This window comes from Leptidea sinapis, chromosome 6 (genome assembly GCF_905404315.1).
Source record: "Leptidea sinapis chromosome 6, ilLepSina1.1, whole genome shotgun sequence".
NCBI classification, from domain to species: domain Eukaryota; kingdom Metazoa; phylum Arthropoda; class Insecta; order Lepidoptera; family Pieridae; genus Leptidea; species Leptidea sinapis.
In genome coordinates, this window is record NC_066270.1 from 13,633,452 (window position 1) to 13,658,870 (window position 25,419).

The following is a 25,419-nucleotide window of genomic DNA, read 5'->3' on the forward strand; positions in this document are numbered from 1 at the left end:
ATAAAATGATAAGAAAATCAACAGGCAGCGGTCTCATTAAAGGTTGGCGATTTGCGTAAGACAAGAGAGATCACATTTTGAGCATTTTATTAATTAATTTACAAAAAAATACCCACTTAATTGACTACTTTCTTTTAAAATACTATGTTACTAAAGAAGAGTTATTCGTTTTTGGCCATTCTTTGGATTGGCATCATAAGAGTAGGGGTGTTTTTTTTACATTTAAGTCGGTTCGATTCCCAGACGAGGCAAGTAATTTTTAGAAAATCTTTGAATGCATAATTACTAACTTTTAAAAATAACATAAAGTCTTCTTTCAGTAAAAAAGCCTATCTTCGATATTTAAGGTACTTTCCCTTCATGTCCCATAACTTTGGGACATCTTGTATAGTCATAAAAAAGAACATTTGTGTTCTTGATGGTGATATAGACAAGACTCTTTACTCTTAAAGGCAGAGAAAAATTTAATAGACAGTAATATTATATTGGTTATGTGGAGCAAGCAATACCTTGTATTCAGCGAAAAACCCGAATAGAAGTTGAAAAGGGCTTTTGTGAAATTAGGACAAAGAGAATGTAACATAACACCAAACATTTTATTAACTTATACTGTTGTATAGGAATAAGTATAATAATAAATCATATACATAAATTATTATCATTTATTTATTTCCTTACTTTGAACTACATAACAACCCATATTAATATTTTAAATTGAATTATGTAAATCTTTGGTATTTCAATTTATTTAAATCTATTATCTTCTTTAATAAGATAATTGTAATAAGTCAGTCGCAAGAAACCCGGAATAAACTGTCAAATCCCTTTTGACATTAACACATTAATTTTTCGGTGCTTATTGTAGGCACGGACTGGTAAAAAAAGAAGGACTGCGCGCCGTGATATTAGCGAGTGAAGCACTTTTATGCTAGTGTGTGTGCGGTTACGGGGTATACCAGTTGTACAATTTTTCTCCCTTAAATAATCATATATCAAATACTTTTATATTATTGTTTTTACACTTTTTCACAACGGACGACGGTATTTTTAAAATATATTATTGCGACGCAAACTGATCTGTCACAGACGATGGCAAATCTCATAATGGCGGCCGATCGGCTTGCATTAGTCTAAGTGTAGGCGTGGGGCTATGTATTTACACATTTACCGGCTTGTTTTGGTGCCTCACTGTTATGTAAGGTGACATGGAGTCCTTACTTTTTTACTCGTCCGTGATTGTAGGTAATACTATCTTATATTAATTATTTTAATTAGATACTTATATTAAGACATAAGTAATCTATTGTTTTAAATGCTTAGATATATATTAATATAACAATTATGACAGCATTATTCTTATAAAATCTATTTTTTTTTTAATTAGATGCTTTCATTATGCTAGGTACCTACTACATAATCTTGTTTTTAATGCTTAGATATCTACATATAACAAATAAAACATATCTGCCATGAAAAATAATGAGATCTTGAGTCTCATAGATAATAATAACAATATTTATTAAAATATTACAACGTATTATATTATGCGTCATATAATAACAATAGCGCCTTTACTAAAATTATAGCAATGTTTATAAAAGACACTATAAGCATATAATTCTATCAGGATTTATTTAAATGCACTTTAAAAGAAGGCGGAATACTATATTATATAGTATGTTACAAAAGTAGTGAGGAACTACAATAAATAGTACCTTTCACTCTTAGATAATTTATACATGTACATAGAGCCACTTGCTAGACAACCGATGAAAACAGGCCAGGTTTATTACTATAGTGTGCGTGACAAGCTACGTCTTACACTAGCGATTTGTATGTGACTTTGTGTTGTGCATTGCTAAAAATAGAGGTTGACAGTCAACCTTAAATTTATTTCGCCGTTTTCACAGCTGTCACAGTCTTTCGAGATGTATAAATGATCTAAGGTATCACTTTATAAAACAATGTTAGTTTTGCATTCACCAATATTTTCGAATATTTCAGAATTTAATTTTGATGACTATAATTTACTTCATAATTATTCACTTGCAAAGATCTAAAATCAACGCACATCTTACTATAAGTTGCCGTCAAAAGGGACTTTTTGTTTTAAAATGATAATTTGTACTTCTACGATATCATTGGTCTGAAATTTGGTCATAATTCTGTAACTGCCTCCCCGTTCAAGTTCATTACTTCAATGGCGTGTTCAGAAGGTGGTCTCCAGCATGGTATTTCAGCATATAGAGGCTCAGAACTCATATTATTCTCAATAACATCTTGTTTTGCTTCACATTTTAGAGCTTCTATTGTATACTCAGACATACGGTGTGTTCGTTGACTGTGTAATTCTTCATCACTAAATGTAGATGTCGCTACTGAAGAACGTCCAGAAATACAAATGTCATGTGCCCTCCTTGGCAGATGATCATAATGGCATTCTAGAATACCTGTGTAAAAATTAATATGTTTTAGGATTATGTGTATGGCATTATCTCTCTACACTGCTCGTCAAGTAGGAAAACCGCAGTTAAGGAAAGTATAGTAAGGGATTTAACATCGTTTTCAGAGACTTCGGTTGACTTTTAAAAGCTGTTGGTTGTTTAACCTGAGTCAGTGGACGTTTACACTTTACACTATAAAAGTTTTTTTGCTAGATACAGAGGCTATTGCAGGAACAAACTGAGACTGGCGTGAATAATTTCAATTAAACAGACTGATTTGCTTTTTAAAATTATAAAAACAGGTTTATATTTGCACGAAAAAGATTTAATTACAATTGGTGGACTGTCACGGCCGTACAAATAATCTATACTAATATTATAAAGCTGCAGTGTTTGTTTGTTTGAACGCGCTAATCTCTGGTACTACTGGTCCGATTTGAATGATTCATTCAGTGTTGGGTAGTCCATTTATCGAGGAAGGCTATAGGCTATGTTTTTTTTTTCAAAATTAGGGATCCGTAATAAAATTGCTAAATTTGTAACACAAAATAGAACAAAATTATGTACAGGCTATAATATAGGCAATATTTTATTACTTATAAAACTATCGCGTGAATTATACTTTATATGGCAAAACAACGTTTGCCGGGTCAGCTAGTATTGGTATAAAGTTATAAATTAAAATAACACACTGACACTGCTACTGCAGTATAGGTTAAAACTAATACAATAGACATAAATATAAAAATATCAATGACTCGGAAACAAACATTTATATTCATTATAAAAATATTTGCTCATACCAGAATTCAGGATTCAGTGATCCTGAATTATGGCTTAGAGGTTGGCAAAACTGTTATTGTTATTGTTTTTTAATGACTTAATATCTTCTAGTTCAGAATGAGTTTTGTATGAGCGGCGATGTTTTTTGAGGTCTTCTGGTGATCATATTTTTATTAAGTATTTTCGATGGCATAGAAAAATGCCTCGAAAGAAACATGACTCAGCGAAAGCGCCAATATTGTCGAAAAAATACTAATTTAAAATAATTAATTTCTATCACGTATACACAGGCTGTCCCACGGCTATGCCATATTATTATACAGGATGTCCCAAAGTTATGGGACATGAAGGGAAAGTACCTTAAATATCGAAGATAGGCTATTTTACTGAAAGAAGACTTTATGTTATTTTTAAAAGTTAGTAATTCTGCATTCAAAGATTTTCTAAAAATTACTTGCCTCGTCTGGGAATCGAACCGACTGAAATGTAAAAAAAAACACCCCTACTTTTATAATGCCAATCGAAAGAATGGCCAAAAACTAATAACTCTTCTTAAGTAACATAGTATTTTAAAAGAAAGGAACAACGTAAAATGAATGTTTTCCTACTTGGATTGGTACGAATTAGCCGATTAGATGGCCGGCCAGATCCCCGGACCTTACACCATTAGATTTCTTCTTTTGGGGATACGTGAAAAATATGCTATACAAAAAACGATACGAGAACGTGGGCGAGTTACAAACAGAACTGTGCCATATCATATCGAGTATTCACCATAAAATGATAAGAAAATCAACAGGCAGCGGACTCATTAAAAGAATGAATGAATGCACTCATTCAAGAATTTTTTTATTTTTTTATATTTAATATTACTTATACATTGTACTCCGCCATATGTCACAGCCGTAGGACATAACCTGTATTGCTGATATTATATTTCCCGTTTCCGCATAGAAAAATTTGGCAATTAGGTTATATTTTAATTAAGTGCAACAGAAATTACCTCGAAAATTTTCAAGCATTATTGGTGAAATGTTTTGTACAACAACAGGCCTCATAAATTGTTTCAAATTTCGGTCCAATGTTGATATTGGTTGGTAATGGCATCGGTCTGTGTTAGGAGGATCTGAAAAATAAAAAAAATAAGTGTGGCCCATGAGGGGATCGAACCCGCGACCTTCGCGTTATTAGCACGACGCTCTAACCAACTGAGCTAATGGGCCTTCACATTTGTTGTTCAAAATAAGATATTGCACTATTTATTATTAAGTTCTTCGAGTTTATTATATAATAATATATCATAAACTCGAAGAACTTAATCCAAATATTATACAGTAACGGCCTTACAAATAAACTTGTTATAAAGTTATAACTGGTGATAAACAAAAAAAATGCAAAATGTTTACAATATCGTTGACAATACCTACTGTCAATACAATGATAATTCTGAAGTTTTTACGAATGACAAGCTGCCTTGCAAATAAACGCGGGAAACTTTATACAAAATGTCTATTTGTAAACACTTTACATATTCTTGGTTTATGCTTAGTTATAACTTTATGCCAATTCAATTTGTAGGGCCGTTAGTATATAACAATATTATCATAGTATGTGCATTTTGTTACTGTGTGATATTATAATAATGTGATCTACTAATCTCTTTTATTAAATACAATATAATAAAACAGTAAAAACACAAAAGTGTCTATAATACATATTTTGTCTATAATTATATATAAGTAAAAAGATATTAAAATCACAAATTAAAAATATAATATTATTAATATTTTAATGTCGTTTCAGAAATTTTTAATTCGTTTTAGTATTTTTCTAAAATATGAGAAGCGCTAAAAAGTCCTGTCTCCCTATTTTTAAACAGTAAAGTATACATTTTATACTATTTTCTTTCTGCGTAACTGTATTATATGTCAGGACTACTGACAGACTTCGGATAACACGAGTCTCTTAACTTATTTAAAAACCGTCAGTAATACCTAATACTGATGCTCCTTACTAGGTACCAATATATAATTTATTATATGTATCTATAAACATTGGTTCATAAGACTAAACAACATATTTCAATGGTTTTTTATGCTACAGTTTTATAACGAGTGCCAAAAAAAATGAGTGGCGTGGGTTGCGATGTGCGCCACAGGAGAACATCCCAATTAATGACACCACGAGTTTTTTTTCCCTATTTGTATATCTGTCGCATACAATATTTTTTTTACGACAAGGTAATTTTATTTAAAACAAATAAAACAAAAAAATATCACAACTTTTCGGGTTGCTGCTTAAATATGTACGGGAAATGTATTGTATACATACTTTGGTACGTGGTTTCATTTTTCCTTTAAGGAATGGTAAAGGTACATCCATACAGCCAACGCGGGACAAAATAACACTTTAACATTACAAAATATAGGTACCTAGCCTAGCAGCATCTAGGCAAATTATATGTACAAGTTGATTTCTTAAGTTGTCAAAAAATATTTATTGTAATGATCTAAACATTTAACTATTATATACATAATATAGTATGTACTACGAATTACCTAAAATTTCTATGAACCAACCATACCTAACCTAGATTTAGTTATCTCTGGCACCAAAACAACTGTGATTTATTGGCGACATTATAGAACTTATTTTTAGGCCATATATGGACTTTTTTAAAGACTCAATACAGTATGTACTTGTATTACTGATCGTGTCTATATAAATGACAGATAAAAGTAGAGGAGTACAAAAATATATTAAAATAGAGTAGATACCTGGCAATGGAGAATGGAATATGCTTCTTACATAAGGTGGCGGTGGTACATCATTGTTATCAATCATTACTTGCATTCTTATGTCGTTGATCTTTCTCAAATCATCGTAGCGAAATTTCCTGCATCTTTCAAGCATCACAATTATTACAGCGACCGTTATAACTAACATCATAATCCCACCTGCTATACTTACGACAGAAATAAGATCTACCGAATTTATGTTCCGTTCCTTGTCGGACATAACAGCTGTTATATGTTCCGGTTCTGTTAAAACATGAAACATTTCATCTTCAGTTGGATTTTCACTTGTTATTGAATATAAATTAACTTGAGTAGTAGTTTCATTATTGAATCTATTAATCACAGGTACTGTTGATGTCTTTAGTTGCTCAGCGGGTAACGAAGCCGTTAACTTTGTAGTTTCAAGCACATTTGGTTTACGAATCTTAAAACTGTCATTTTTCAAATATTTTCTCTCGTCTTTAATATACACAGGTGGCCTGTTAGTTATTATGGATACCGTGTTAGTTGAAGATGGTATGGTTACTGTGTTAAAAGATCTGGATCCATTTAAAGTTGCACCCACAGTGAGGGGCATGCTGTTAGTTATATTGTTTGTTGAAGCCCTAGTAGTTCGTTCAGAGTAGAAAGAAATTAAAGACTTATTTTTAGGAATATATATTCGTTCGGTGAAATTTCTTTGGTGCAACGGTGAATGAGACTTTGTTGTAGATGTTGATAGAATCTTGATTGTAAAGGGCCGCACGGTTGGTTTCAAAATCTCTAAGGTTGATTTTTTGTTTGCCAATTCTGTTTTGTTATTTGATTTTGTAAATAAAGTCCTTCTCGGTATATACGATGCAGTTGTAAGAGCAATTCTTTTGAACGTAGAATGAGAAGAAGCTGACGTTGGAATTATAGATACTATAATTGTGCGTGGCGTCGTTGTTTCCGTGGCAGAATCGTTCTTAGCTACGCTTTTATTTTTTAAATTATCATGGATTATTTTGATCTTCATTTCATTGGAAGCAATATTTTGTGTCGGTTTTATCCATATTTCTTTGGCTTTATGTTTACCTGTTGTTACTTGATTTACTTTTAAAGTCTCTTCTGTGCCTTGTGTCACATTCACTAGTGGTAATCGTGAACTAGTTTTAGGCGTGCTCATGAAGATTGTTACTGATGCAGTAGTAGTCGATGGATTAGTAGTTAGTTCATTATCTATTGGGACTTTAATAGAAGTTGTGGGAACATGCGTAGCTAAATCATTCGACGTACCTTCAAAAGGAATTTCAGTTCTGTTATAAGCATGATCAGTAACTCTATTAACAGCGTTGATGATGTGGTTAGTAGTTCTTTCTACTGTACTTGCTGTAGTAGATGTTGTGTTATCATTTATAGGGAAACTAGTGTTTTTATCTATCACAACATTGTTTGTTTCTGCAGTTTTACTTATTGAAATAGTACTAGGTATAGTTATACTTTTTATTGTTGTTGTCATTCCTAAATCCGTTGTGGTTAAAATACGTTCAATGATTTTAGGAGAAGGAGATAAAGTCAGAGTAGTAGATTTGGTAGTTGTTAGTATTTCTTCCATTAAAGCATTTGGAGCTACAGTTGTCATGCGAATGTTGCAACTGAAACAAAATGTAAAAATGCGAAGTTTATGTTAAATGATTTTGGAGAAATATTCAATAAAAATACAAACGATTTCAAATAGGATTAAAAGAAATGATATAAACGCTCGAATATGTTTTGTAATGAATTTGTAATGAAATTTTAAAATGTTTGATCTACTGATACATTTATTTACATTCTGCTAAATTCCTTCATTAGAATTGACTGTGGCAACCCACCTCTCACCTTGCCATCCCTCCAAGCATTCACATTCTCCAGTTAAAGGGGAACAAAATCCTTTGAGGCATTTGACACATTCATTTACACAATTTGGTCCCCATTTATTTGGTGGACATTCTGAAATTAAAACATAAGCTCTATACATAATAAGGAATAGTATATTAATATATTTAATTAATACTTTTAGCAATCAGGATCAGGTAGAATCAGTAATTTTCGGAAAAGGAAATCGCTGAGAACGAAAGCCAGATTTTTTAGTTTTTAACACGATTTTTAGTCGGAGCTGCAGCTGCATTTATTACACTGATGATTGTCTCTCCCGCCTCATGGTATGTTGTCTTAGAATACTTAAATGTGAAGAAGGTTTCAGCTATTGTATTCTATTGCCCAACACCTTCCCAGTAATTTAGACAAACTGATAGTTATAGGCAAGGTGGAGGACAAAGGACCACGCGGACGATCACCTAGCTGCTGGTTGGACCAGATCAAGACACTCACCGACCTACCACTTACGACCACAATAAGGATGGCCGAGGACCGAAAGGAGTGGAAGTCTTTAGTGACTAACGTTACAAAAACTTTGAAGTACGGACACGACCTTCAGAAATGAAGAATGCGATTAAGAAGAGTAATTGTATTTAAATGTAATTTGTAGCAAAATTAATGGAGACGCGGAATTAGACACTCCTATTTCTAACGAATACGCTTTCAACGTAAATTACTTAGTATTGCTTTTCACAGCTCTACTCTAATTTGTATTGTTACTTGCTAGCTGAAAATCACCTAATGTTTACTCAAGTAAAGTCAGAGAAAACTCTAAGTACAGCCTTAGGCCCGGTATCCACCAAACCGGAGAGGAGACGTGGGGAGATAAGCCACGATACAGTCAGGTTATTTCCACCAGTGCGGAGAGGAGATGTGAGCTGTGTTTATAACAACGCTTTCGGGTGTGTGAGGCGCGGGGAGAAGGCAGCGGGGAAATCTCATCTCCGCTCTGCCGCGTTGCTTGATCGTTCAACGCGGCACAAAATTCTGTGGATAAATAAGTCATCTCCTCTCCTCTCCGCTTGATCCATTTCCACCGAAGATAAGCGGAGAGGATATTTGGAAATAACGAAATCTGATTGGTTATCAAAATACATCTCCTCTCCTCTCCTCTCCGCTTTGGTGGAGACCGGGCCTCAGAGTGCCCTGTTGAAGAGGATGACGATACATTGAGAACACACTGCTGCCTATATAATATTTCCACAAGTTATGTTATACATAGTATAGTCCCACTTACCTTCAGAACAATCACTGCCTGTTTTGCCATTGGGACATATCGGAACACAGGACACATCCTTCATTTTGTACCCTCGACAACAAACCGCCACTTCTGCAGTGCGCTCTTCAGTCTAAGAATTTGAATATAAAATATTTAAACGTGAATTTAAAATATTATTTTGTCAATTTTAAAAATATAGCACTAATATAAGAGGCCCGAACCGATATTAACAACGATAACAATGAAATAAATCTCTCTCAATATCAAGCAAAATCTAGAAAAAAAATGGATTTTCGCTAGTCCTTTTTTTGGTAAAGTTTATTTTGAAAAGAAATTATAATTTTATGGTATGCTTAAAAAAAATAATTAGTTTATCTTGTAAGTTCTCACAGACAATATCAAAGAAAACGAAACTTTTGAGGTAATTAATACTTAAATAAAATTACATTAATAACTTAATGTTATTAAATTTTTATATAAACAATAACGTTATATTTTACAAACGATATCGTTATTTGCGTATTTTTTCATTTTCATTTTCATTAACAGTTGTATATGCCCCAGGTAAAACTGTTTTAAACATAAATTGCGTAACATCTTCGTATATGAATTCCAGATATATTTTAAAACAACAAATACTTATTTCAAGAACGTGAACAATAACTTAATATCATTATTAATTGAGTAAAGGTACCTCTAGTAGAAGAACCAAAGTAACCGACATAGCCTAAATCATTGCGAAACTGAAGTGGTGTGGGCAGGGCACATAGTTCGACGGTAGTAAAGTCCTCGAAGGCGACCACGTACCGGAAGACGCAGTGTTGGTAGGACCAAGGTTCCCCACAAGATGGACCGACGATCTGGTCAAAATCGCCGGAATACGTTGGATGAGGGCAGCGCAGGACCGATCGTCGTGGAAATCTTTGGGAGACGCCTTTGTCCAGCAGGGGACGTCTATCGGCTGATGATGATGAAAGTTACCTCTAGCCTCGTAAGGTCTCTCATTTCAGTCTTCCATCTTGAACACCTCGGCGGCATGGAGAAGCACCATTCATAAGTCCTGACAGACATGGGAGCGCGGTATTTGATACGCTTTGTTATATTGTATCTAAAAATTAGAATTAGACAATCGTTTAGTAATTTAAAATTAGAAAAGATTAGTGCGACTTATTGAGAAGAAAATGCAGAAGGAATTAAGTCATATAAAAATCTCTCAGAATGTCAAGAAGTCACGTCTGTATGTTGATAGTACTACACAGCCACAATATCTCTGGTCGTTGGAACCTGAAGCCCCCTCCCGTTCCCCTTTCACCCCCTTGCATTCGTCCTGTTGCGTCAGTACGGTTTACAGTTTCATTATCGTTAGGTACATGTCGTGATATTTTCGTGCTATCATTACTTTGTTTTACAAAGTTTTCATTGTTACGATTTGACTTTTGTTGTTAATAGTTCTGTAATTTCTGTTGTTCTGTGTCGCTATAAGAGAACTGCCATAAAAATAAATACTTTTTTTTACTTAACCCAGATTTCATTGACTTTTCATCATTATAATAAATCAGCATCACAATACAACACCTTTAAATCAATCTCTAATACTGAAAAAATAAATCATAGTTTATTTATGATTAATAATATCATACTGATGCTTGTTTTGCACACCGTAACAAAGCGATGATGTGACGTCATTGACGGAAGGTCCAGAGATAATGTAACCTATAATATATTAATGTTGGACTATAGGAGTTATGTCGAGTCCATAAAGCAAATTAATACACTCTGCAATCAAATCACTGTAGTAACAATGATTTGCTTGAAAATATCGTTAAGTATAACGATATTTTCGTCGTTTTCATCGTGAAAATATTCGTGTGTTAAGTAAACGTTAATGTTTGCTGTAGGTTTCATTCTTTTTTTGTTCTGTTTATGGTGCCCAGTTCAAATACCCTTTTGTTTACATATAGTTTTTCTATGAATTTCAATGCAAAATTTTAAATTCAAATAATCTTAATGGACTTCCTACAATATTATTTACCTTTGCATATAGCAAGGGAAAAAAATTGTTTTTTTTTTACATTTTATGTCGAGCGGTGTGAAAAAAGGCTAGCTCAGGCTAGCGAAACTCTCAGAAAAATGCGATTCACTCGATTGTATGAAACAGCAAACAGAAGCAGTCATTGATAGATTGACAGATGACGGCTATAGTCTTGTAAAAACGGAGATAGCTGAAATCCACTACGTTTTAAGCAACTTTTCGCTTTCAAATTTAGCCGGATTATACTTTGTCGCCAATCGCCATAAAACTGTAATTACTATTTCAAACTTATGTCAAATCACTGCATGTTTCATACTAAACAAAATTTCAATTTTTACTGAGGCAGCCCCGCCTGAGTACGTATTATTTATATCCTCTTTGGACTAGCTGTAGATAGAGGCTTGTTGGTTCCTACGCTTACATTTCATAGTAAATGCTGGGTGTAGCAGATGAAGAATCAAATCAAAATAATTATGGTTATATCGAGAGATATTTGTAGTATGTTGGTAATTAGAGAGACTGATTGGAAACAGTGAAATCAAAGAGCAATGTAACATGCCGTGACAGTTTTGTGACGGAAATTTTGCTTTAGTCATCTAGAGAGGTGAAAGTCGATAGACTGAATAAGGAACCACGGAGAAATCATTTTCAATGTAAAAAAGATCAGATGAGTGATGTACTGAAAAGGTGCCGGTTTGGGAGTATCAAGGAGACAGCACGAACTAACTGATTGATGCTTTTGAAGAGGGCAGTGTGTCTGGATCAAGCTTACGACCAATGAAAGTCATTAAGAACCCAACCCTTTTGTGGACCCGGTTAATCTCTTATCTGCAATGCTCTAAGGAATCTAGAATTGCTGGAAGCAGTCAGTCACTGGTCCTCGCTACCAGGCCATCGGCAGGCTAAGCTGCTCCTAGGCAACTATCAACGTAAGCGTGTCAAACAAGGCATAAGCTTGGACTGCAGACTACTGAGTGCCCTCACGGGGTTCCTCTCAGGCCACTGCAAGCTGAACAGGCACCTAGCCAGATTAGGTCTCTCTCTCTTCTGGTTGTAGTTGCGAAGCCGCTGAAGACCCCATACACATTCTTCTGGAATGCGAGGCCATTGCCAGAATCAGGTTGGAGCTGGGTCTTAAAACACCCTGACTCAAAGCAGAGGACGTGCCCTGCCAGGAGTCTCTGAGGATCATACGATTCTATGGTCTAGAGAATACAGTTAAAATCCTGGCACACGTTCCTTTACATGACGAATTTCGTGAAGGATTGCCTTCAACTGCCGTCAACGAAAATAATGCGGCTACTGTTAAGCGGGTAATTGAAGAAACCCCGCGGATTACGTATCAGACAATTCGAGGACTATTGGGGATTGGTATGAGCCAAATTCAGTAAATTTTACACGAAGAAATGAAAGTTCGGAAACTTTGTTGTCAGCAAGAGCAAAAGCGGGCCCGCGTAGAATGGTGCTCACAGATGCTAATGAAGTACGACCACGGACATTCTAATGCTGTTTCTGACATTGTCACAGGAGACGAAAAGACGAAACGTGGATTTATTGTTTTGAACCCGAAAAAAACAGCAAGCTTGTGAATTATCATCGGTATTCTGTTGTATTATAACGAAAAATGTCAAATTAAATCGAATCACGCGAGCCGCACTACTTATATTTAAGAAGATTTTTCTTTCGTTGTATTTACGAAGTTTTATTCGCTATTCTGAATTAATTTATCATTCGAACTGTAGGCGTAGAAAAAGCGACAAGGATAAAATGAATGAATTTTACCAGTGGCTTTGCACAGGCCGGCAGCCGGCTAGATTATGTGTACCACAACGGCGCCAATTTCTGCCGTGAAGCAGTAATGTGTAAATATTACTGTGTTTCGGTCTGAAGGCCGCCGTAGCTAGTGAATTTATTGTGCAAATGAGACTTAACATCTTGTGTCTCAATTTGACGAGCGCAATTGTAGTGCCACTCAGAATTTTTGGGTTTTTCAAGAATCCTGAGCGGCAACGCATTGTAATGGGTAGGGCGTTTCAATTACCATCAGCTGAACGTCCTGCTCGTCTCGTCCCTTATTTTCATAGGCTTTGAGAGTGTTTAAATGTGTGATATATGTAATAATTACTTACTTTTGTTGTACCATGCACACATTTGGTCCGTTCAAACTGGTAACTTGTAGAATTGAATGTGCGAGTACTGTCATCACACAGAGTATAAAATTGGACGTTAGCCATTGTTTTACGACTAACATTTTGTACATTATTAACTCCAAGCCATCTTTAAATTATTATATTCTGCATTCCATCTGAAAAATTTAAAGAATTTTATTTTGTTATTCTATTGCATCGGACACTAGCAGCTACTAGGCAGTGCGTACCTGATGAACCTAAATAAATATAGCACTAGTGTTAAAGTTAATTTAGTACCTATGGTAGTCATTCCACAGATTGCATATACGAAGCAAGCAGCGTTTCATAAAACTTTAATAATAATCTTAATATATATAAATTACGTGACACGTTGTTTGTCCCCGATGGACTCCTAAACTAATGAACGGATTTAAATGGGATTTACTTCATGGAGTGCAGTAAGTCCAACTTGAGAGATAGGATAGTTTTTATTTCGATTTGGGACTAATAATTATTTTTATTTCCAATATTTATTTTGTATGGACATATTTTCTATGAGAAAATGTATTGACGCACGGTGTGACAGTTCTGCCGTGAAGCAATTTCATTATAACAACAGGGACAATATTTTACGAAATAATGCTTGATGTTATGAAATATTATTGACAAATTCATAAAAAAACAGTATTTTATTTATTATGTACAGAACAACGTTTGTCGAGTCAGCTAGTAATAATATAATATAATAGATGCCCGAAAGGGTTTGATGAAAGTTTTAGTAACCCACAAAATTTGTTGTTTTTCTATTTTTGTGTGAAAGTCCTACGGAACCGTAAAAATTGAAAAATGAAAGTATTACAATTAAACAATAAAGAATAGGAGTAAAAATTTATTAGTTGATGGAAACCAAAGTGTTTAATAAGCTTTTTTATACATTTGACAGTCAGCAAATATATATTAGTATGGTTTATTTACCGTTTGGATTATAATATTATTTTTATTTAATGAAAATAAGGGACGACACGAGCAGGACGTTCAGCTGATGGTAATTGATACGCCCTGCCCATTACAATGCACTGCCGCCCAGGATTTTTGAAAAACCCCAAAAATTCTGAGTGGCAATACAATTGCGCTCGTCACCTTGAGACATAAGATGTTAAGTCTCATCTGCCCTGTAATTTCATTAGTTACGGCGCCCTTCAGACCGAAACATATTAATGTTTAGACATTACTGCTTCACAGCAGAAATAGGCGCCGTTGTGGTACCCATAATCTAGCCGGCATCCTGTACAAGGGATTCTCCTACTCGTAAAATGACTACAAACATTGCAAAGTAGAGCGTGCAGTCCATACAAGAGATCGTAATATTGTGAGCTACAAATTAAACTCAATTTTACTATAGCTGTTGTACAAGATTATTAAAACAGCAGTTATGCAAGCTGGCTTCAATATTAGAGAAGGCCGCTATCGCACGACAGTTAGGCGACAATTAATTCATATGTCCTCTTTACAGTCCCCATCCTGTTTAGTTAGTTGACCTCTACTGTAGGTACCAGTTCATAGATAATCGCACATAATATGACACAATTATTTTACAACATCGTATCGCATACTCTTTTGATTACATAGTTTTATTATTATTTTATCTAAGACTAGCTTAAATTAATATCACGCGCGGATTCCTTCTTTTTTTACTCGTCCGTGTGTTCGGTGTGTTTTTTTATTTTTTACTTTTTAGTGTAATTAATTAGGTAAACTATAAGATTTCGTTGTACTTTATCGTCATCCTCGCTGACCCAGCAAACGTTGTAAATAAAGTAATAAAAAAAAAAAATTAAAATTTTTAGGGTATAAAAATAGATGACGGCCGATTCTCAGACCTACTAAATATATCGTTAATAAAATATATTGTACTACAATAATCATTATATTCGATTACCATCTGGCAACTCTATTGCGTATCTGTAATCAGTAAAATAAAAATAAAAAAATTGTCCAAAAATTAAAAAAAAACAAAGGTTAAGGGTGAACAACCCTTATAACTTAGGGGTTTGAAAAATAGATAATAACCGATTCTCAGACCTACTGAATATGCATATAAAATTTGGTAAAAATCAGTAAAGCCGTTTCGGAGGAGTAAGGTAACTAACATTGTGACACGAGAATTTTATGTATAAGATAATTATAAAGGAATGTTGATAATCAGCACGTCACTGTCTCTGTCTAGCCAATTTTGGTAAAAATTTGTTGGTGTAGCTTTAGATGTTTGTTCTAAAAAATTCTGAGCGGCAATACAATTATTGCGCTCGTCACCTTGAGCCATAAGATGTTAAGTGTCATCTGCTCAGTAATTTCACTAGCTCCGAGGTCCTTAAGACCGAAACACAATAATATTTAGACATTAATGCTTCACGGCAGAAATAGGCATCGTTGTGGTACCTTTCTAAAGTCTCCTACCATTCTAAAGGAATCAATTTTTAGGAAAATAAATGCCTTTTATTTATGTATAATTAGCTGGTCACTGGTGCGCTTCGATTCACCTAAACTTTAACGGTTTTATTACAAAAAAAAATATTTTATCATCTTTTTTTATTGAAAATAAAGGACGAGACGAGCAGGATGTTCAGTTGATGGTAATTGATACACCCTGCCCATTACAATGCAGTGCCGCTCAGGTTTCTTGAAAAACACAATAATTCTGAGCGGCAATACAATTGCGCTCGTCACCTTGATACATAAGATGTTATGTCGCATGTAGCCAGGAATTTCACTAGCTACGGTACCCTTCAGACCGAAACACAATAATGTTTACACATAACTGCTTCACGGCAGATAAAGGCGCCGTTGTGGTACCCATAATCTAGCCGGCATCCGGTGCAAAGAAGCCTCCCACTCTATGATAATAATCCACAACCCTGCATGATCTACGTATCACTCGTTGCAAATACTTAGAATAGTCAAGTAAGAACTGCGTCATTATTCGGTACCTACCTGCATATTAAAATAACAATAAAAATAAAATAAAATAGTACAATAAAAAAATAAAAATATAACAAATATTAGTTAGCTCAAGAAAGAATCGTCAGGTTTCGTGATGGACTGCAAAGGAGGAGCTTTTTAAACTGATTCCTGCCGCGGAATTCCACCTTCACACGACACGCCACAAATTAGGATATCATCCCCACCATCTGGATGTGTGGCGGTCCTCCACAGTGCAATTTTCAAGGAGCTTTCTTCCACGTACTACAAAGCTGTGGAATGAGCTTCCTTGTGCGGTGTTTCGATACGACATGGCTACCTTCAAAAAAAGTGCGTACACCCTCCTTAAAGGCCGGCAACGCTCCTGTGATTCCTCTGGTGTTGCAAGAGATTGTGGGCGGCGGTGATCACTTAACACCAGGTGACCCGTAAGCTCGTTTGTCCTCCTATTCCATAAAAAAAATCTTAGAAAAATCACCGAAAATATGAATAACACTACACTAGATACAATGTTCTTATTTTTATATAATAAATAATCTTCTGGACTCCCCAATATTACTTGCCGTTCCCAATATACTTTCTACAGATAGAGATTAATTACTACCTTCAACTACCAGTAATTAGGTGGCAATAATCTGAAGCTGTCCCAATATACCCGATAAGACATTCTTAAAGCCTTTTATTGGGACGCGTGAATTGCAATTTCCATACAAACGTCTATCGCTGGTAAGCTATACGTTGTCCCATTGACAGACAGCGTGTACGGATAAGGTGAGTTACCGTCGATAAGTTTATAGGAAACGTCAACGTAATTACGATGTTTATCTCAAGTAGGAGATAGACTGATTATTGGGAAATAATCGGCCGTAAACGAACGAGAAATGCGCATCTTTTTTCATTATCATTTTACACTACGAACTATGGTAAAAATTCTCCCAATAATAGAATTTGTAAGAATTACAACGAAGTTTTTTCCAATGTCGACATTCATAATCGTAGTAAAAATATCTTCAAAAAATAAATTATTAAAGTATTAAGGCGCAATTCCACTGAGGCAACACTGAACGACAAGTCGCTTGATAATTGTTCCCTAGTGTTGCCTATTGTAGGCGTTCGACTTTGTGGCAGAAAATTCGAATGATGTCGCATGCGGAATTTGTTGCCCCCTGTCGCATGAGCGTTGTCGGACTTGAGTGAAGCATGCGTCTAAAGCAATTCTATTCAGGCAACTTCAGTTTAGTACATCATGTCACTACAAACAGTCGCGGCAGCTGCTTATTTGGTTATCGCTTATAATCGCAAAAGGAAAAGGAAAACGCCACGATATTGGAGAAGAGAGCTATATGTCGATGGTCAAGAAATTCAGTTTCAAGCTACGGTTTTATCATTCGACCACTCCATGTCGCCTTCTTCAAGCCGCATGGATCCGTTGACTGTTGGATAGACGGCGACACTGTTCGACACGTCCAATCGTGTCGAAAGACGACGCAATCTACAGGCAACAACGGTCAACTCGTAGCATGTGGCAAGGAGACATATTTTTTGTCGCTTAGTGTTCCTTCTATAGAAAGACCGAATGTAGCATGCGTCAATGCCGTATGCTACATGTTGCCTAAATGTTGCCTCAGTGGAATTGCGCCTTTAATGAATACAGTAGATATAAAAAATGTTACTGGAGCAATATAAAACGAACAAATATATAAACAGTCTCGTGCCAGATTTTGGCGAGTCAACACGTCTTGAGGATGCCTCGTGTAGAGGCGAAACACTTCCGATTTCCGCAAATTACCGCCTACTTTAATATTTTTTTTTATTTATATTATATTAAAGTAATTTAAGTTGAAAATTCCTTAGTTTATTTTTTTTTATATAGAGAGACTTGTAATTGGCTGTCATATGTACACTAATTTTTAAGACTCATTTGTAATATTTATGCTGTTGGTATTTTCAATAAAAAAAAAATAGTAATTAATAATGGTAATACTGCAATTACTTTGTCACGAATTAAAGTCTTAAGTACCCTAAATTGCCTCTTCAGCCATTTTTTATTCCAACAAAAAACACATACATTTCAAAAAAATATATATTTTTTTATATTTAGCAACTGTAAATTTTATATTTTTTGTTGAATTTGGTTCATTGTAAAATAAATATTTTTTTACGCTATATTTTTTTTCTATAACCACAAATGGTCGGTCCTCTTTGACCCAACTTTACAAAAACTTTAAATCATAACCACAGATCAATAAATTTATAAATCTAAGTTCATAACAACGCCATGAAATAATCACAATCTTGTGAAAATAGTTCCTAAAAAGCCGTAAATTATATTTTGGTACCGCCAAACGACTATTATAGATTCCAGAGACCCCAAGCAGGATGTATCTAACGAGATCCCGTCGCGTCGACGACCTCTTCCCTATTGTCCCCTCTCTCTGTAAAACCTACTCATAAAATTATTTGCACGCTTGGGGTGTGCGTCCATACATTGAAAAAACATAAAAAAATACATTGAGAACTTTCTTTAGGGGTCCGTACGCAGTATAAAGAACCTATGTAATACTTTATAACACTAAATTATACATTATTATATTACAACTAGCAGACCCGGCAAACGTTGTTTTGTTTTCATATAAATTATATTAAGAGTTAGACCGTTTCTTGGACATTGCAACATTTCTTTATTTTTCTAAAATCAAAGAATTTTTTCTAAAATTAGTTAATCCTTATTACATCAGCTACCTGCCAATAAAAGTCTCGTTAAAATCGGTCCAGCCATTTTGGTGTATGTAACGTATATATATATTCATAAAGAACGGTTATTTCAATATTACAAACAGACACTCCAATTTTATTTACATGTATAGATTAAATGACATAGATACTATAGTTATTTTATGGTGTTATGTCCTGTGGTAAGTATGTTATTATGAGGCAATGCAGCCGGTATTAATACCGTCTTTGTGCTACAGACGAGGGCTATTCGCGCTATTAATAATCTAGGGCCTAAAAATCATCAACAGCCATTCCTAATATTCAGTCTATCTGGCCTACTTGAGATAAAAATCGTAACTATTGTTAACTTTTCTGTCCCAATAAACTTATCGACGGTAACTCACCTTATCCGTACACGCTGTCTGTCAATGGGACAACGTATAGCTTACCAGCGTTAGAAGTTTGTATGGAAATTGAAATTTGTACTTTAAGTTTACTCAATAAATATTAGTAATTAATATACCCGCAAAATTAAATAAATCATGTAACTTACGAAAACTTAATTGGGGCATGTAATAATTAAACTAAGTAAAACACATGTATTTTGGTGTATGTTGTTTGTTTTCCTTAAAGAATAAATAAATAAAAAATATATAATAATATAATTTATCCTCAAACTCTTTCTTAGGAAAATGTTGCTTAGTAAAATAAATTTTAGGATTTACCGATACTTTTTTGTTAAACTGCATGTTGTCAATATTTAATACTACTACTACTAAACTTACAATATACTAGCGTATAGTCGACCTGACAGCTAGATAATGCATTACCAATTTTGATTTGTTGAATATTTGCGTTAGGTAGTTAGTTAGTTAATATTCAATATACTTAAGAATCTAATGTCAAGAGTGGCTGATTGTTTAAGACTTGTCAATCAAAATAAGTTACACCAACAATAGATTCGCTTTCCTTTTCTATCTTGCGGTATCTCCGTTAGAGATGTTCTTCTCTCTCGTACGCTATGTTTGTGTATATACTCTGTCTAATGTGATATATATCACGTGGTTTTAGATCCAAGGGGGTGTTAGTTCCGACACTCATGTACGGAAGTGAAAGTTGGGTATGGCAGAAGAAATATGAAGGCCGAATAAATGCAGTTGACATGAGTGCGTTGAAAAGTTTGATAGTGTATTAATCCTAGATGTGAGGAGTATCACTTTAAAAACATAACATATTGTTTAGATTTACTAGAGCGACATCTCAAGTCAATTTCCTAATATGCAAATCTTGGGGTTGAGCAGGTTGTCAACTGTAAAGTAGATCCTGTAGATGAAGCCACAACCCGAGAGTTGAACAAAGCAAACAAGATTTTGTAACGATATGCTACTCGAACGGTTGGCTCAGTTGGTTAGAGCACCGGCACGGAACGCCAGAGGTCGTGGGTTCGAGTCCCGCATCGTTCATAATATTTTGTTTTACAAATTTTATTTGAGTATGATAGGAGTTAAACTGAGTGACAGGATAAGAATTAGTGAGATAAGAAAACGCTGTGGTCTATAAGAAGATGAAGTGACAAAAATTGAAAAAGGTATGCTCAGTTGGCCATGAGGTTTGGCCATGTCGAGAGAATGAATGAAGAACGATTGACGAAGAAAGTGTATAAGGCCAGTGTGAATGAAAGTGTTGGAAGGGCCTAGCCGGACGTTTCGAGACCAAATTAGGGACGTCTTGCAAAAATTCCAGGTCAAGAGTACCCTAAACCGAAGAGCATGTATGAAAGGAATAGTGAAAGTGGACGAAGCGAAACAAGTAGGTAAGGATCGTAGCAAGTGGAAAGAAAAGATCTCTGCCTACCTCTACGGGAAAGAGGCGTGATTATATGTATGTATATGTGTTTTAGATCCGTAGGTTTATTTTGCCCATTATCCTATCAATTCGAGAGGTTGTTGTTAAATCATTGCTGTCAAGTGATATTTAATATACACAATGTTTTATAAGCGCACACATACATTAACTAGGTTTAACAAACGAAGGGGACCAAATAGCTGACATCCGTTCACCTATTTAAGCGGGTTGCGCCCATAAATTGGGCATGAAACAACAATACGATAGAAATATATTTTGACATATAGGCACTGCTATTAGAAGATTCATACGATATATGTTTAGGAAAATTAATAATAAGTTCTGTGTAGTAAAGTAATAATTCATGGAAATGATTAATAAGAAATAAAAATGTCTGTTGATAGAAGTTAAAACTTAGAAGTTTTAATATTAGAATTTGAAATTTCACAAGGTTTAAAAACGATTAAATTATTAATTATAATTTAATTTTAAAAAAATATTTTCAATAATATATTAATCAAACAAAAACACTATTTCAATCATGCACAGAATATACACTTTGAACTTTTCACAAATCCAATCAATTTCACTTATAAGATATACACAGCAATAATATTGCACAATACGTCAGCTGTATAGCTACAGATATACTGCTATAAGTATTGCGGTGACGCGAACTCACAAGATGTCACCTATCCAAAAAATGTCTAACTATATATCTTTATATTTATTTTTTTAAATATTTATTTATCGCCTGTGCCAGTCATGTGGATGTATGTGACGCAAACCCATAAGAATTTCCTCTACCAAAAATTGTCCGACAAGGTTTAAGTTTTCGTTTTGGTTTTTTAAAAAAACAGTGGAATTCTGGAAGTACCGACAGAAGTGAAATATGAAACAATTACGAACCGTAAAGAAATTGAACGAATCGTCAGGAAATATTTAATATTTTCTATGTATTTCAACCAAAACTCAACTCTCATGTGAACGGGGCCTAAAGATGCACATACACGTTGCTCTGAAAACGTGATAACGAAAGGGGGGAAAGTTCTCGAAACGTCGAGTTAACAAAAACAATAATAAAAAAATTGCGTGTGTACAAAGTACACATGTCAGAAGTGTAACCTGCATTGCGCATGAACCTCTAAACTGCATGTTATGAAGTCCTGGTACATGTTGCTAGGATGACACATGATTTCAACCGCTATGAAAGACATTACTAACACCGCTACCATATTTATGTTCTCCTGGAGTCTATGCAGTTATAAGTCGTGCGTATGACATCAGAATATATTAAGATATACCTACTCGCGTCATATATAAAAATAAATTAGTATGCATATTTCTGTCTCATTCTTTGCCGGCTTCATCCTACACATTTTTGTATTTGTGTCTCTTACCTGTCGTTTTTTCCGTTGCATCCGGTTTGAAATCACAACGATTCTAAAGAAGTTTCACTTTAAATATGTAACTTTTACGCAAAATCTAATGTAAAATAACAAATACACGCGTTTTAATAAAATACTTAATTTTCAAATCAAATTCATAAAAGACGTATTAAACTTTTCAAAAATTATTCCTTAACTATGGACATAACACTCAATAACACCATAAAAATACTACGTGCCGTTTGCTTGTGTACGTTTTATTATAGAAATTAAAAGGGGTGGAAAGTAGTGTGGGGCCACGAAAAGTGACCGGGGTCGGGAGGTATGTTGACAAGCGATATATGAATATTCAAATTCAAATATTTTTTTCAAAATAGCATATGATATCACTTATTGTAAGTGAAAAACTATCACCGATTCGAAAAAGTATGTCTCAGACCTGAGAAGATAGGGCGCAAGAAACTCAGTGGACTTCTTTTTTACAGTAAAATTTATTATTTAATAGCCTGAGGGCAGTCGCTTCATTTCCAATCTATGGTAACATTAATAAAGTCATTTATGCTATAGTAACCTTTACCACACAAACGTTTTTAACAATTCTTTTGAATATCGTAATATGTACATTTGTTTTGAACATTTTCTGGGATCTTGTGGTAAAGGCATATTGTTGTATAGGCATTCTACCTATAATAAATTATTTTATTGTATTAAAATTTGTTTATAATTAAATATTTCCTGACATTGTGTATTTTGTTCATTAATGTGTTTATTAATGATAAGTACTATAAACTAGATTTATTTGTCAATTTTCAAATAGAGACGTATAAAACGATGCTTCTGCCCGCGACTATGTCCATATGGAATTTAGTTATATAGCGCTCGCAAAGAGAAACTATTCAAAATCGAATAATTAAACTACATCAGAATAAATATACATACATACATACAATCACGCCTCTTTCCCGTAGTGGTAGGCAGAGACCACTTCTTTCCACTTGCTACGATCCTTACAAACTTGTTTCGCTTCGTCAACTTTCATTATTCCTTTCATACATGCTCTTCGGTTTAGGGTACTCTTGACCTGGCCTTTTTTTCAAGACGTCCCTGATTTGATCACGTCCGCCTAGGTCTAACCCTTCCCACACTTTCATTCACACTGGCCTTATACACTTTCTTCGTCAATCGTTCTTCATTCATTCTCTCGACATGGCCAAACCATCTCAGCATAGATAGCAGAATAATTATACTTCTATCTAAATCAGTTAACAAAAATTAAGAGTCGACCCCATTCCTTACAATATTAAACGCAACAGCTCAAATAAAATTAACTTAGATTAATGCATATGGCAGCTGTTACTAATGAATCCCGCATCACAACGAATGATAAATTGGTTTAATGATACTACCAAGCCCCATTGAACTAAATTTTATTTCACATAGGCTTGTGAAATTATTGTAACAATATTTAGATACAAAATTTGTTATGTTTTTAAAGTGATAACCCTCACTTCTAGGATTAATACACAAATAAAATATGAAAACAAAATTTTTTGAACGATGCGGGACTCGAAGCCACGACCTCTGGCGTTCGCATAAAATCTTGTATGCTTTGTTGAACTTGATGATGAAGCCACAACCTGAGAGTTGAACAGCTCAGTTGGGGGAGCACTGGCACGGAACGTCAGAGGTCGTGGGTTCGAGTCCCGCATCGTTCATAAAATTTAGTTTTTTATTTTATTTGTGTAATATTTAGGTACTACTCTACTTTACCGCGAGTCCTTAAAAATAATAAAAATGTAACTTAACCAGAATCATAATGAAAAAATATAGTTAACACGCGTTTTATTCCTTAAAAAATGTATATTTATTTAAATAAATAAAATAGCTACTATTTATTTGCTGCCCGTGAATATGCAGGCTGTGTCTACTAAACAGACTTACGGCCGTTCCCAAAATATAGATAAATTACTACCTTCTACTGTCAGTAATTAACTATACGTCCTCCCATTGACAGACAGATAAGGTGATTCACCATCGATAAGTTTATTGGGATAGAAAAGTCAACGATAGTTACGATTTTTATCTCAAGGAGGGGATAGACTGAATATTGGGAACGGCCGTAAGGCTGTGATCTATAAAACGTACTTAAACTTTAGCTCAGATTTTACTGAGTGTGATAAAACGCGGACTTGACTTTTGTATTCGGCTGTCTTATCTTAAGATGAGCATAATTTCATCTGTCAAATGACTATATTAACGAAATCAAAGATTATGCTAAGGTTACACTCAGCTAAGATTTACGTAAGTAAAGTCAGAGCAGAGTCTGAGTAGGCTCTATAGATCTCAGCGAAACATAAAAGATGTTATTTGTAATTTTTTGCAGTAATTAATTTAACTGTGGTATACATTTCCAAATCTGAAAATAGATTTTTCCATTAATTATTTTCGTTTTCATTAAAAAAGTATGAACTTTTTGAAAAAATCGCATTTATTCAAATATATATATAAATCAACAATCAATTGATTTAAGTAATTTAAATAAATTGAGCATTATATCAGAATAAATTGTCTCATATAGGCAAAAACGAAACAAGTATCCATTTCTTAGTAAAAAGCGAAATGTCTGTTTAAAAAAATGAATGTTTAACGCAAATTCTTCATAAAAATATTGCAAATACTTTGAGTCTAAATAAGTAACTACTAACTATATATATAATAAGTGTATAGCTAAAAAAAAAATGAACACAGGGCATAGTATGTTTATTTTTTTAAATAAAATGTTTAATATTTAAACATTAGCTGGGATTGTATTCTGTTAGATATATTAAATATTTTCATAATGCTCAATAGAAATTTCGCAAATTTTAACTACATAATAAAAAATCTGTTTTGTCAAAACAAATGCTATTTGAAGTCTCTTACAAATTTTGTTTAAATTAAACCACATGATTGTATTACTAAGCTCTCTACGAATATCTAAAAATGCAAAAAATCGTTTATTTTTATTTTAAATTTACTTACATTTTCAAAAACATGCTGCGGAAGGTATCTTATGTGAACATTTACTTTTTCGAGTCAATAAACAAAAGTACTTGACTTATATATCACAAAAATTTATGATAAATATTAATAGTTATATACAAACCTTAATATATAAAACTGCACATTACACAACTTTCACAAACTTTGTCTATTGTAAAACAAAT

At 34.1% G+C, this 25,419-nt stretch overlaps 1 protein-coding gene and 1 non-coding gene across 3 annotated transcripts; both read right to left on the minus strand.

Annotated features, from left to right (window-relative positions):
• Positions 1-644: 644 nt before the first annotated feature.
• LOC126964976 (uncharacterized) lies at positions 645-25,410 on the minus strand. 2 transcript variants are annotated; one of them, XM_050808343.1, is made up of 8 exons: positions 25,359-25,410; positions 13,287-13,462; positions 10,107-10,233; positions 9,144-9,255; positions 7,868-7,978; positions 6,005-6,268; positions 4,231-4,353; positions 645-2,450 (listed from the first exon to the last, which is right to left on the minus strand). In XM_050808343.1, exons 2-8 carry the CDS (start codon positions 13,415-13,417, stop codon positions 2,158-2,160), a joined length of 1,161 nt encoding a protein of 386 aa, XP_050664300.1. In that variant the 5' UTR covers positions 13,418-13,462; positions 25,359-25,410; the 3' UTR covers positions 645-2,157. The 2 variants fall into 2 exon arrangements, with proteins under 2 accessions (XP_050664300.1, XP_050664299.1); XM_050808342.1 differs by lacking the exons at positions 10,107-10,233; positions 13,287-13,462; positions 25,359-25,410 and having other exon boundaries at positions 6,005-7,641; positions 9,144-9,171.
• On the minus strand, positions 4,377-4,450 carry Trnai-aau (transfer RNA isoleucine (anticodon AAU)). Its single transcript has one exon. It is a non-coding gene; the product is annotated as a tRNA-Ile (tRNA).
• Positions 25,411-25,419: the final 9 nt, after the last annotated feature.